Source organism: Xiphophorus couchianus, chromosome 8 (assembly GCF_001444195.1).
Source record: "Xiphophorus couchianus chromosome 8, X_couchianus-1.0, whole genome shotgun sequence".
Taxonomy (NCBI): Eukaryota; Metazoa; Chordata; class Actinopteri; order Cyprinodontiformes; family Poeciliidae; genus Xiphophorus; species Xiphophorus couchianus.
Window position 1 is genome coordinate 25,790,790 of NC_040235.1, and position 14,687 is coordinate 25,805,476.

The 14,687-nt window shown below is 41.9% G+C and overlaps 1 protein-coding gene across 5 annotated transcripts; it reads right to left on the reverse strand.

The window, feature by feature from the left end:
* Positions 1 to 1,993: 1,993 nt before the first annotated feature.
* LOC114149923 (voltage-dependent anion-selective channel protein 3) lies at positions 1,994 to 14,401 on the reverse strand. 5 transcript variants are annotated; one of them, XM_028026045.1, is made up of 11 exons: positions 14,263 to 14,382; positions 13,177 to 13,247; positions 12,208 to 12,271; positions 11,647 to 11,696; positions 11,315 to 11,317; positions 7,441 to 7,593; positions 7,276 to 7,328; positions 4,834 to 5,055; positions 4,604 to 4,754; positions 4,455 to 4,512; positions 1,995 to 2,821 (listed from the first exon to the last, which is right to left on the reverse strand). In XM_028026045.1, exons 3-11 carry the CDS (start codon positions 12,212 to 12,214, stop codon positions 2,730 to 2,732), a joined length of 789 nt encoding a protein of 262 aa, XP_027881846.1. In that variant the 5' UTR covers positions 12,215 to 12,271; positions 13,177 to 13,247; positions 14,263 to 14,382; the 3' UTR covers positions 1,995 to 2,729. The 5 variants fall into 5 exon arrangements, with proteins under 5 accessions (XP_027881848.1, XP_027881846.1, XP_027881844.1 ...); XM_028026047.1 differs by lacking the exon at positions 14,263 to 14,382 and having other exon boundaries at positions 1,994 to 2,821; XM_028026043.1 differs by lacking the exon at positions 12,208 to 12,271 and having other exon boundaries at positions 14,263 to 14,401.
* Between the last annotated feature and the right edge of the window lie 286 nt (positions 14,402 to 14,687).

Consider the following 14,687-nt stretch of genomic DNA (forward strand, 5'->3'; position numbering starts at 1 on the left):
CATTTGACTCCATTTGTGGTTATTTTGTGGTTTCTTTAATGTTGCAGCGTTTCAACTCTTTGTACAGTCTAATCTCTTTGATATATTAGCCCTTTTTACTGCAGCCATTTTGGAAGCCTTTCCAAAAATACTCACACCCTTATAGTATGTTTTTCATCTTTATTACACATTTGTTGTCAGTGCACTTCCTTGGGATTTTACTTACACAACAGAGTGCGTCGTTATGATGTGGAAGGAAAAGGATAAATACTTTCCAACTTTCCAAACAAAAGCCTGTAAATACTCAGCCCCATTTACTCTGATACCCCTACAAAAAAATCCAAAGTAATCAATTTCCACTAAATCCTCTAGTTAGTAAACGTAGACTAACTTTAACATTAGCTACAGTGCATCGATGCATATCCATGTCTTAGAATGGCCTAGTCCAAGTCTGAACCTAAATCCAGTTGAGAATCAGAGGCGGAACTTGAACACTGATGTTCACAGATGCACTCTGTTCAATCTGGGATTCACATATTTTACAAAGATGAGCAAAAATGTGCAAAAGACCCTGAGAGACGTATTTCAGTTTTACTTTACATTAATGCACCACTTTGTGTCGGCAGGTAAACTTTCATAACCGTTTGTGGTTTTAATGTTTTCTTTCATGAATCTTGACAGAGATGCACCGATGCGATATTAACATCTTTATCGGTCAGGATATTGGGGGGGGAAAAAATAATCTAGATCAGGTATCGGTGACAATGTGTTCAGTCTGCAAGGGAAGATCTATTCATCCTGATTCTATGCTTTGTGCTCTGAGCAATGTCATAGTTTATTTAACATTTTATTTAGAATTCCTAATTGCTCTGTCTGAACAATTTGAAAGGTTTGTTGAAGTTTATTTTTTATGTTGTTTTTGTCAGTTTCCGTTTCTTATTTATTTTACATCGTCTGTTATATTTCTAACTGCGCTGATTGAACAAATGAAAGTTGTTTTTACATGTTTGACCAAACTTGTGAAGCTTTTGGTATATTTAAGTGCCGCAGTAATGCAGAGTTATCAAATACTTTTGTAATTCAACTACATTTATGTCTGTGTAAAAAAGAAAGAAAAGTTTTAAATCAACTCAGTTCTGTTTTTATGTATCGGCTGACGCTCACCTTGGCACCAGAAGTGAAAAAAGTGGATCAGTGAATCCGTAGATCCAGACATGAAAGGTGCAGGAAAAAAATTAATAAATCAAGACATGTTTCCAGTTTTTTTTACTAGAATTCTTCAATTTACATTGGAAAAAATGAGGTACTGTGTCTAGAAAACAAATGACAACAATCTGAAGGCTAAAATAAATAAGACATCTTAGATGTGTGATGCGGCTGCAGAAACAGTAAAGCTGAGGGCGGGGTGGAGGGGAGATCAGGGGGTGGAGGGGAGATCAGGGGGTGGAGGGGAGATCAGAGGGTGGAGGGGAGATCAGGGGGTGGAGGGGAGATCAGAGGGTGGAGGGGAGATCAGAGGGTGGAGGGGAGATCAGGGGGTGGAGGGGAGATCAGAGGGTGGAGGGGAGATCAGGGGGTGGAGGGCAGATCAGAGGGTGGAGGGGAGATCAGGGGGTGGAGGGGAGATCAGAGGGTGGAGGGGAGATCAGAGGGTGGAGGGGAGTTCAGGGGGTGGAGGGGAGTTCAGGGGGTGGAGGGGAGTTCAGGGGGTGGAGGGGAGATCAGAGGGTGGAGGGGAGATCAGGGGGTGGAGGGGAGATCAGGGGGTGGAGGGCAGATCAGGGGGTGGAGGGCAGATCAGAGGGTGGAGGGGAGATCAGGGGGTGGAGGGGAGATCAGAGGGTGGAGGGGAGATCAGAGGGTGGAGGGGAGATCAGGGGGTGGAGGGGAGATCAGAGGGTGGAGGGGAGATCAGGGGGTGGAGGGCAGATCAGAGGGTGGAGGGGAGATCAGGGGGTGGAGGGGAGATCAGAGGGTGGAGGGGAGATCAGGGGGTGGAGGGGAGTTCAGGGGGTGGAGGGGAGATCAGAGGGTGGAGGGGAGTTCAGGGGGTGGAGGGGAGTTCAGGGGGTGGAGGGGGTTAACAGTGTGGCGATGTTACTGGCCAGAGGTCGCTCCAGGAACCGGCCGCGCCTCCATGCAAAACATCCTCGCTATCTTTGTGGCCGCCTAGCCGAGACAGATGAAAGCAACGCTGTAGAAATGCCAAACTAAACTACGGGAAGATACCAGAAGATTCCACCACATTGATTTCACCTGGCAGACGGAGCCGCCACGCAGACGCAAGAGGCTCTCGTGAAGGATTTCAGTTGAAACCAAATAAAAACGGGCGTGAGTAAAAACTAAAGTGTTTGAACTTATTTAAAAAAAAAAAAAAGCAGACACACTGCACCTTTTTAACCAAGCAAAGAAACATCCGCCAGCCTCTGCGGCCATGTTTTCATTCTCTCATGCTTTTAGGTAAAGACTGCTGGGATGAGTTACACACTTTTACACCAACGGTTACGTCTTTCAAGACCTACAGCGAAATAAAATGGTGTGACTTCAGCCAGAACATCAGGAACTCCTTTGCAACCGCGCACCGCCAACTTTCAGGGCCGACACTCTGCCTCCCCAGACTCGACTTTTAGTGTCAGAAATGCTTGTTAGGAGCGCAGAGTGTGTATTGGGGGGTGGGGGGTTAAAGGTGAGTCCAGAGGAGAGGAGCTACATGAAAGGTGGTGCTGTCTGGTGCAGGTGAGGAGTTCTGGTTATGCATCCAGCTCGAAGCCCAACCCCAGCTTGTGTCCGCCTGCGTTGAAGTTCTTCCCGTCGATGAGGGCAGAGAGGGTGAGCTTCACGCCTGCAGACACACCACAACCACAAGGTCTGCAGCAGCGTCCAGCACCAAGTTAAAGCACATAAAAATGAAGGCATGAAGCAGCGAGTGGCTGCAGCTACACACAAAACAGAAAAGCTTAGAAATATCATTTTCCAATCATGGAACATATGGACTTGTTAAATTCATGGATCCAGATCTGTCCAGATCTGTTAAACAGACCTTGTTGTTCTAGCTTCAACACTTTTTCCACTTTTTGCCGAGAGTAGAACGAACATGAAAAGAATCCAGTATGACTGTGAAGACACTTAGAATTTAAAACTTTACATTTTCAGTTCTTTATTTCTGTTGATTTTTTCCCCCAAGCCAATTAGATGAAATAAATGTTAAACTTGTTGGCCAAACAAGAAGCAAAATAGTTGATTTAAACAAGCATCACTTTGCACCACTTCACTCCACAATGTAGACTCTGCAGTCAAAATGTTACACAAGATTTTTTTTTCTCCTCACTTCCTGTTCTTAATGTCTCTAAGGTGAATTGATATTTCCATCTTTTCCTCACTTCTGTTTATATATTGGGATTTTTGAATCCCATTAAAGACGCAGACAAGTGAAGTTTTCAGCCTGACCTGCCTCTTTTGATCCATAAAGCTTTTTTAATATGTGTAATAATAACTCAAGTGTTATAACATCCCAATTCACCTGCAAAGCTCTAATCTTATTTTACTGAAAAACGTCAAACAATCATGGCTGAAACTAACTGCTATTTTAGACATCAACTATTCCACTGATTGTTCCGAACATTTGGCAGATTTCACAGATTTTTCATTTGACCACTTTTTATAGAATATTAGAAATACAGTAAAAGATGCAAATATCAAGTAATTAATTAACTTTTTAAAATAAGAAACATTTTACTGTGTAAAATGCAACAACGTAACATCCATGAATGTGAACCGGGTGAAGCTACGACTCTGCAACTTGAGGAGTTTTGGGTAAAACAGGGAAAATTATTTTATTCAAGTGTAAAAATGTATATTTATTTTGTACAGCTTTGGCTTAATTACTTACTCCGAGTGCGTTGTTTTTTTCAGCAAATTGCCTTTAATTGAGTCTGTACACTTCAGTTACCGATTAATCGATTTGTAAATTGATTGGCAACTAATTGAACAATGGATTCATCCTGATTAATCGTTTCAGTTCCAGAAGTAAAACACGTTTTTTCTCACTGCAGTCAGTCCCTTCTCTCTTGGCAGAGCAAAAAGGTTCAAATCTTCGCCCTGATAAGATCGTGAGAATCGGCAGATCACAGATCACCCAAAATGAAGGAAGTCGGTTCCCTGCTACTGACCAGAGTTGATGAAGACGAGTGGAACTAAATATCCTGCAGTACTGGACTAGAACCTGTTATAGGCTGCAAAAAACTCAGTACTGCTGGCCTATTATTTTTATATATCAATCAAATTAATTACATTTTGTGGTTTTAATGTGACAAAATAAGAAAAAGATCAAGGGGTGTGAGCAATTCTGTCAGTCTGGATGAAAACTGAAACAGACTTAACACCCCCGGTCACAAAACTTGTTTCTACACAACCTGAAGATCTCAACCAAAATTCCTGGGCTGGTCAGAGCCGCCCGGTTCTGAGGCGGAGCCTACCTGGCCGAAGGCTCTGGGTGTAGCCGACTCCAATCAGGCTGGCATTGTTCACTTTGGCCTGAGGGAGGAAACATAATAAGCTGTGAACCGAGAACAAACAACAACAAGAGGTTGAAAGCCTTTTGCCAGAGCGAAACCGGAGCACTCACTGACAGAGAGGTGTCCTTGTCCAGCATGTATTTGCCTGCGACGCCGAAGCGAGTGTTGTTGCTGCCGGCGGTCCAGGCCAGGGTGATCGCCGTCTCCAGCTTGTCGTCCACCTTCTGGTAGATGGAGCCGCTGAACTCGCTGCCTTCGTTACTGAGAGAGAAGCGGGAAGAAAGCGTTGGGAGACGTGTCGCCCAGGCCCAGACCCGGTGAACTCGGACCAAATACTCACACGCAGGTGTGCACCTGAAAGTCCGTAGACTTGAACCCCAGGGCGAAGTTGTGGTGGCTCGGTTTGGATTTGGTGGCGTCATAGAGCGTCTGGTAGCCGCCCAGCCAGCCTTCGAAGCCCAGCACAACAGAGCCGTGGACAATGGGGCCCTGCAGGTCCACGTCGCAGGCCAGGTTCATACTCTGGCACTTGTAGCCCGTCTTCAGCTTGCCAGTTTTCTTGCTATAAAGTCAAGCAGCGACTTGTCTTCATTACAGAACTGCATTAAAACCATATATTTACAATCTTACTGTATAAACAGACACACAACGGGGTTTTCTTTCTCACTGTCTGACATTGAATCAGTTTCAACTTTTACATTTTGTAGGTTGTTGGGATTACAAACATGAATTTATTGCTAAATGCCAAAACACTGACAGAATTTTGTTGGTCTCTTCCCATCAGAAGTTTACAAAAAATTCCCACATATTTGGTAGAATTGCTAATTCAGCTTGAAATGTTTCGGATCTTCCTCCACAAACTTCTAATAATAGTTTCCTGGAAATCTGATCCATTCCTAAAGACAGAATGACCAAACTGAGACAGCTTTGTGGGTTCAGGGTTTCTCCCAGTGTATTATCAGCCTGGCAGGCCACCAGGCTTTACTTGCCCCACCAGCCTGCCATGTTTTTATACCCCAGTAACAGTAAAGACAAATTTAGCTAGGTTCGTAGTTGACGCGTTAAACTGGAATGCGTTGGCCTCACATTGCTATTACTTCCACGTTATGATGACTTCTGATAAGCCTGCAAATTTTTGTAACTTTGAACATTTCTTAACACAAAAGCGTGGTCGGCTCACTAGTGCACCCCTACCAACGGGCTTAGCAGGTTTTCTGGGGGAAACCCTGAGGATGCCTTACCCACACACACCTTTTCCACTCATTTTCTGTGGGCCTAAGATCAAGGTTTTGTGACGTCAACGACAAAACATCGACTTTGTTTTCTTCGTGATCACTTTGGTTGTATTCTTTATGCTTGACACATCCGCCAACTTGCTACAACAACTTTGCCCAGAGCAAATTTTCCACACCGCGCATCTCTGAAATTTTGCAACTATGCGGACAGTTCAGTGTGGAAAAACATGGTGGACAAGCAAGAGCTCCTCTTGGTGGAGGATCAAAAAGACAGAGGACTTCATGATTCTGCCCACAAGCACCTCCATGCTCTCAGGTGTCGGCATGTTGCAACTAAGCGGGAACGATCCAGAGTATTAATGCTGTAAAAATTGTGTCGACCAGATTTCGCACGTCTTTTTTCCCCGTACGGAACGTATATGTGGATTTGGAAGACCAGTTTGTTTCCAAGCTTTAACTTCCTGGCTGATGTTGATGGTGACCAAGTTCTAACAGCTGTTCAGCCCAGATGAGTACAGAACTCATTTTACTGGGAAAACGTCCCTCACATCTGGATGGACCGACCAGACTTGCGGCGCTCTGCATTTGTCTTCCTGGTATCTTGGTTGGGTTCTTTGGGTTTCTCCATGATGTCTCACAAGGAGCCAACGCATCCAGACGTGTTCCTCCATTACAAAGCCTAAGTCTAAGCTAAGTCAAGTGTCGAAGCTTTCCCAGATTGATAAAACGTGGTTGTTTTTGTATATGTAAACTCTAACTTTGAGTTCATTTAGTGAACAGAAATAATTTTACTAATCTTAACTGACCTAAAACAGGAAAATCTTCATCTGATGTAATGCCGACAGTGAGAAAAAGATTGTGTCTTTTGATAAGTGCATATGTAAATGTGTGGTTTCACCCATACGTCTTCCTGTTAAAGCAACATTTGTTAACAAAGACGCAACAAGTTGCTTTTGAAAAACAACTTTGTTGCATTTTCTAATAGCTTACAGAAAAATCTGGCTATTACAATGGATCAGGCCAGACTATGGACTGCTTTTTAAAATTACAATAATAAAGTCGTGACAGCAGAATAAAGAGGAATAGACAGACGTTTGCTAAATCGTTTCAGATTCCTGCTACTGATAATTAGCAGAGGTGTGAAGATTAAGTACTTCCTTATTTGTAAAACTGACATCAAAGTCTAACTTCACAAGATGCTCAACATTCCTCAGTTTCAGTTTTCTGTTCTAAAAAAAAAATCACCACTTCATTGTCATAATGAATATTACGACTGTTTTCTTGTAATATTATGATTATTTTTGTCTTGTTGCATCTATTTTTTTGTATCACATCGTCCTTCCCAAATTATTGCTACTTTATTTCGTATTATTATTACTTTATTTGGGTAATATGTAATAATAATTGTATTATTACAAAAGAAATAAAAGATTTGTGACAATCGATTTCGTCAAATGTATTCAGATGTATGAAGGTGAATAAACATATATCAGAACCTTCTTGGACTACACCAACCTAGAGGTTGACATGGTCTAAAGTGGCCTCACCCTGTGTTTGGTACAAAGGAAGTTTCCGTGCCGATCTTCAGTCCTTTAGCAAGCTGAAGAGGAAAGCTTAGTGTCAGCACATTTAAACTGGCAGAACATTTGCAACATTTAACAATGACTTGCAGGGGGAAACTAAATAAACAACAACAAAAAACACAGACACACCTTGTCCTCCACAGTGACCTCATTAACCAACACGTTGTCCGTGTTCCACTTCTGGCTGATGGTCAAGCTGTGATCCGTTATCTTGTACTTGGTCTCCAGGTTGCCAGTAGCCTTCCCTGTGTCCATGTTGCTGAAGCCCGTAGAGTGAAACTCCTGCACAGCGAGAAGAAGGGGGACGAGGTAACAGCCTGGCGGAGCGCCTCAACTGTTATTATTACAGGTTAAAAATATTTTAAAATACCCACAACCTTAACTGAACCAGATTAGGAACAACAACAAAAAACGTTAGTGGAGAGGAAAAAAGAAAGGACAAATCGTGTTTCAATTCCAGGGTTTAATGTGTCTGGACCTGATTTTTCATGAAGTTGAAGGAGTTTTCATGAAGTGTCATAAATGATACTTCAAGTCGTAAACATTCATGAAAACTACTTCAACTTTATGACAGGTTTTATGTCATGTTTATGACATATATGACATATGTAATGTCAGTCTAATGCACACCCCGTCAAATAAAGTGTTACCAATTTTCCTAACTAATAGCTCACAGAACCGTATTCAGCAGCAATAGCTTGTCCTCTGATTTTATCAGATCACATTTCTACAGTTCATTAAGGTTTGTGGTTTTATGGATCTATTTTCCAGTCGTTCTGATGCAGCTGAACGTTGTTCCAACAGGTCCGCTGCTCATCATCAACTTTCAAAGCCTAACTCCTGCTGCTTTGTAGAGAGGAGAGTCTTGCTTTTGACAACATTTGCAAGCGAACCACTCTTGTTCAGTCTTTCGTTCCTTCCCCGTCACAAACGCTAACATTTCACACGCCGGCCGAGGCGTTCTTTCTTAAAGATCATTTTTATCGTGTCCTGATACGCAGAACTCTAGTATTAGAAGGAAGTTGTTCTTTCTTTTTCCACAGCATGCACTTGAACCAGGAGAGTAACACCTGCACATGTAGATATCTCTGATCTCATGCAAGGAGGCGCCACTTACAAAGCATGTACAAGGAACAGAAGACCGACAGAAAATGTGGATAAAATCAAGAAAAGTAAAACAAATTTTTTAAAAATACAACTTTTATACTACCACCATACTGAAAACATATGTTGATGTCATAAAGCTAGAGTTAACATATGCAGACAGAAAAGTTAGGTGCAAACAAAACATAAATGACTGAAAAATGATACTTTAAAAAAAATAAAAAATTCTCCCATTGACAGTAAAGGTTCAGTCAAAGAATTTAAAATATCAATTTTTCCACATTTTAATTGTTAACTAGGTTGTGGCTTTTTTCTTATGGAAGCATGAATTAAATCAGATTAAAATTATAGATTGTCTTTGAAACATTCCTCAACAGTATTTGTCCATTCAACATATATTGCTACTGTCATCTGAATATGCATAATAAGTCTGAAACCGCTGGGTCTGGGTCTTGTGTTTTCCTAGTGTAAACTTTACTGAAAGTTTGTTTCAGTGAACTTTGCAACATTTTGACAAAACTGGTTCTGCTTTTCCACAGAAACCAAAGTCAAAACAATATAAACACCGATGCTTATCTCGTAATAGGTTTCTTCCTTGTTGAGATGGACATGTCGGAAGGTTTTTAGGGCATCCCACAGATGATCATTTTCAACAACTCAAATTATGTTTCTCATAAAAAACCCTGAGCGGGTCTTCACACACTGTTTGGTAAAAGTAGAGAGGAAATAAGATGAAAAACAAACAAACAAACAAAAACCCTGGAAAACCTTTGTTTTTCCTCAAGTTTCCACAAATTATATGGAGATAATATAAAGAACTTGCCAACACTGCCTTCCAGTGGCAGAAATATGCAACTACACACAATACATAGAATTTTCCTGAAGCTGTTTAATATTCTGAAAATGTTTAAAATTAAGAATTTTTTAGTTCTCCACAATAATCATTTCCTCGTGACATAACAGGTGGAACTAAGTAAAGAATCTCGTATTTTAACTCAGGTTTGAGTTAAACCCACCTGAGTTTAACAAGTTTATAACTTAACAAGTTTAAAAATTGTTTGCAGGGAAACGAACTAAGTAGTGCTGAGTTCAAAGACACGGTGTCAAAATTAGCTGGATTCTTCATCTTAATACTAAATCCCTAAATGCACAGATGTACCATTTGTGATATATCCATCTGTTATGGTTTGTTCATTTGCAGAGAAATGAATAGAAGAGGTGCACTGATTGCACTTTTCTGGCCGATCGACGATCTTTAAAAACCCCGAACTAGTTTTCTCATTTTAAACAGGGTTAAACAGATTACAATGTAGCAAATTCAATTTAATTAAAAAATAATTTTGATCTCAATTAAATGATGTATCTCATATTACTCAAGGCTTTCCAAAAACGAGTTGGAGAGGCTAATGGCTGTGGGCAGGAAGGGTCTCCCGTAGTGGTCTAAATTACGACAAATTTGAGGAAGCCTCTGACTGAAGACGAGACAAATTGAATCCATATGTTTGATTCTATGTTACCATATATGAACCAAAAATAAAATAACACTCCTCAGATAAACTTGTTTATCATTGAGGGCAGAAAAAAGTAAAAAAGTAAACAAGAAAAAAAAAAAAAAATCAAAGTTCTACTTTCTGTCTTAACTTTTTGTCGCCCTTAAATGTTTCAGATCATCAAACTAAGTTGAATATCAGACAAACACAACATGAGGGTTTTACATTAGGATTTTGTCCACTGTTCTTTACAGAACTGTTTTAATTCAGCCAAACTCCAGAGTTTTAGAGCAGAAAAAAGCCTAGTTTTCGTCCAGACCAGCCATTTCCTCTTCCTGCTGCTTTTCTCTTGGGACTGAATCCCATTTTACTGCTTCACTTGCAAATAAGCACACAGATTACATCATGACACGGTCAAGAGAGGACGGCCATCAGGAACTAGATGAACACGTCTGCATCACCCTGAACCTGAATATCAATACAAACTGAGCTATTAACAGGTTTCTATGATTTCACCAGGCTTTGTTATGCAACAGAGATGATGGAGAAATAGAAGATAACCAGACGCTGGATTCTGAGTAGTACTATGTATTTTCAAAACACACAGAACCATTTTATAGCATAAGCAAGTAACTCTGTTAAGTTCTGCTACATATCAAATATAATCAAAAATTGACTTTGTAAATTGACTGTCTCTTTAAGAAATCCCTGCTCTTTCTGAAACTCCGCCTTCCCGAAGTCGTCACAACATGGCTCCTCTGCTAATCTTTTAATGTTTTCACCAGCGTTGCTCTGAGAAGTAGCTCCTACAATGAGCTGAGCAGAGGTGCAGTTCAACCAGATGTTTGCTAATTGCTCCTGGCTAGTCTGAAGGAGCTGAGTGGGGGAGTCACACCCAGTTTTCAAGCTTGGAAGCTTGAGAATTGCAGCTCTGTATTTGAAGGCGGGGCTAGGTCCACCCAGGCGTTTTGCACAGCTGAATGGTTACCACGGAGATTAAAGGATTTGTCAAACATGCATGAAATAATCAAAGCAGCACTTCAGGTAAGTTTTTGATGAGGGAATAACATTATAACATCATGTAAAGCGCAAAAAAGTTGATTTTACAGAATACTGCCCCTTTAAGAAACTTATAGATGTCAGTAGAAATATTTTAGACGTCTAGAGGTTTCCCTTTGAGCTTTAACTGTAAGGAAGGATAAAATGTTTCTCTATTCTTGATATTATACTCTGAGACCGCAACTGACAGAAACAAACTCGAACATTACAGACAAAAAGAAATGTAAAAAAAAAAAATGAAACAGACAGTAAAAGCAAAGGATGGGGTGAATGGAGCTCTGCGCGACACGGTGAGGGGGGGGGCGGGGAGTCAGTTAGGCGGTCAGTTAGGTTCGGGACGTCCATCTTACCATCTACGTTAGAGCGCGAGCAGTCCGGGGCGGCAGCATGGAAACAGAGCGGCGGTTAGGAAAGGAAAGGCAGAGAGACAGACGGCCAATCACGGCCCGTCACGTTTCTCTGCCAGTGAGGTCAGGTAAAGCGAAGGAGCCGGAACGCAGGCGGCGCTCGGCATCCTGGGAAACCTTAAAGCTGAGATACACAGCGGTTACTGGTGCCTAAAGGAGCGTGAAGCAGAAGATGTGCAACAGCAACTCTGCAGGTGTCTGAGCGGTGGTGAGCAGATGGCTGGAGAGCAGCAGGATGAGGAAGGAGAAATGGAGCAAAGAAAAGGAGTTCTCACCACTCCATTGTCAGACCTGGTCTTCAGCTCTATCTTCACAGCCCCGAAGCCTGTTGGGTTCAAAACACACGCACAGTGAGCAGGAGGACTCCACTGCAGGTTTTAGCCGATCCAATGTCGCAGAGAAGCAACCAACTCAATTTTAAGATTTTTTTTAAGACCATTGTGAACGAAATTTAAGGTCTGCACCACAAACTTAAGGCCTGCATCTTTTTTGTTGTACAAAAGAAAACGGCATGTCTTATTTATTCTGGTAGTGCCGAGGTTTTTTGCACAGAATGCATGTAACAATGTATTGGTTGAGCCAATATCCATGATAGGCACAAAAAAGCTAGCTAGCAAGGGTATATTAGCAGCTAATTAGCAGTAGCCTCAACCGCCTCAAGTCACAGAAAGGAACGGAAGCATCTGAAACGTTTGCCTGACAGAAAAAAAGTTTTTTTTATTTATTTAAGTTTCTTTTTGGCTCTAGTGGCCTTTATTTGAAAGTGCTAAGACAGGAAGTAAGTACAGAAAGAGAGGGAAGACGTGTGGCAAAGGTCACCAGGCCGGGAATCGAACCTGCCATGTTGAGGACTAAGGGGTGTGGGTTGTGCTTAACCCCTGCGCCACCACAGGACCCCGCCTGACAGGAAAGTACAGCAAGAAAAATTACAAGATTAAATACTTCTGCCACAAAAACATTTAAGATGAACATATTTAAGGCTAACTTGCATTTTTTCAGATGAATTTAAGACATTTAGTGCCTAAAATGTCTTAAACGGTACATTAACGTGGATTCAGTCAAAATGTATCTAAAATTCATTTTAGATGCATGAATTTAAGACTTTTTAAGGATGCGTGGACACTGTGAACACTAGTACCAACACTAAATTGACTTAAGTGAGCCAATCCGGTTTAAGTACTCACTTCCTGACTGTGAAAAGGTCAACACGCTACATATGACGGAATTCTGCCACTCCAGTAACTAATGTGTTTTCAAACTTTATTGATTTTTCACAAACAAAATGCTCCTGTTTGTACAAATTTCATTCTACAGAAATAATTTACGCGTCATGACGTAGCCATGTGCATCTGATTTTTGGAAGTACAAGTGTCGTTGTCTTAGACGTTTCTTTTGAAACACTGGCTGTTATGTTATGTCACATCCCTTCCTCCATTGGCATCCGTAGAAAATATTTTCGCTGGGTCATTTTTGAATCGCTCCCTCTCCTAAATGGCATCATGTAAAGACATGAGCCCAGTCAGATTTTTAGATCAAAGGGTCCCGGTCCTCACAGTGCAAGAATTTTTTTGGATACTGGTAACCGCGTTTAAATGAGACGGGTCTGTTCGAGATGATGCACCCCGTGCGTCCTCTGCTATGGTCATTCAGCAGATTAGCGTTCTCACAGCCGTTTCACAAGGAACAGCAATTTTTCTAGTCTGTACTACGACTTGGCAAAAAAAAAACAACAAAAAAAACAGATTGCTCTCTTCAGAGATTCCCAGCAGCGAATAATATTTTCCTGTGGTTAAAGCATTACTCACCGTAGCCCTTGCTGAAGATGTCCTTGGCGGCCTTGCCAAGGTCCGTGTATGTAGGAGGACTATCCATTTTTCTGACAAAGACAAAAGTAGAAAAACTGTTTAAACCACAGCTGCAAAAATTATAAGCAGCCACAGCTAAAATACCTAGAAAACAGACTGATATTTTCATTATGCAATTACAGCCAAAAGGTAAAATTGGAAACATTTTTCTTTTATTGTCTTTGACTTGCATAAAAATTTCTTCTATTGCTGCACTTTGCAAGCAAAACTGGAATTGGTTAATTTGCTAACTCAAGTGGCTTTTAAAGGTGTTCAGATTTTGTCATCTTGGAACTATGAACCTTTAATTAAAGACACCAAAGTCTATCTTTAGTTTCATGGGTAGAGGGCAAACAGATGGTTGGACAGACAGATGGGTGGAAGGAAAGGGAAGGAAGAAAAGAAAGGAAAAAAGAAAGAAGCCAGGAAGGAAGGATAAGGATGGGTGACAAAATGATGGATGATAGATGGAAGCAAGGAAGGAATAAAGGAACAAAAAGAAGGATTAGGAAGGATGAATCTGGGGCTAATTAGTGGAAGGAAGGAAGAATGAATGAAGTATCTATGCTTCATTCTGAGCGGTGAACCTTCATTAATACCACCAGGGATGTAGAAGAGGTTGGAACCTCCTCTGTTATCACCAGATAGTTGTAGCATCTCTGCCGGGGGGACAAAGGACAGCAGACGGGCCAGTGAGGGAGCTGAGGGGGGTTCAGCTTGCTGCTCAGGTTAACCTGAATGAGGAGAGTTAGTTGGTCCCACCCTGCACCCAGTCAAACCCCCACTCAGCTGATAAATGCCAGGATAACGCCGCCTTTCCAAATGTTTGCCCTAAAAACGTGGAAAAGCCTTCCTCCAGGGATTACGCTGTGCTTTTCCTGGCTCGGCATCATTACATAATGGACGCCGTTAGCTAGTGCGCTACGACGCGCTCGGAAGAAATGCAGCCAAACGCTGGAAACAAACGCGATAGTTGATAATGACGCACGCGCCCTAAAGCCCTGCGGTGCGTTTTGAGGTTCGGTCGTGTTGTCAAAGGCTCCTCACCAGTCCAGCAGAACCGTATCCACAAAGCCTACAGAGGACCTTGGCGTGATGCTGCTGAGAGGATTGCCAGCTAGCCTAGCTACGCGCTGCTTTTTCTGAAGACAGGGCACAATGAAGGAGACCTACTAATGAGCATGCGCGCGCTGCCAGCGCCATCTACTAAAAGCTTGGAGTTATCCCTCGTTTTTGTTTCGCATTTCCATAAATGTTCGATAGACATGTCTGTCACGTTAAATGTAAAACAATACAATAGTGAACAAAAGAAAATATAATAAATATTAAGGCAAGCACACAGGTACCATCTATGTTGGCACCACACCTGTGCGCGTGCAGTCGCGCTCGCTGCTGCACTCAGGCGCTGTTGTCATGGTTGCCTAGAGACACCACACACCTTGCTGGATGCTGCATTCAACATCCGCGTCTTT

Bases quoted from the DNA above. Each gene is read 5' to 3' on its own strand.
- LOC114149923 (XM_028026043.1), bottom strand. From the start codon at position 13,243: ATGGATAGTCCTCCTACATACACGGACCTTGGCAAGGCCGCCAAGGAC. The intron at 5,056-7,275 runs GTGAGGCCACTT...TTGACTTTATAG, and splicing joins TCCTTTGTACCAAACACAGG to CAAGAAAACTGGCAAGCTGA. The intron at 4,513-4,603 runs GTGAGTGCTCCG...TTCCTCCCTCAG, and splicing joins ACAAGGACACCTCTCTGTCA to GCCAAAGTGAACAATGCCAG.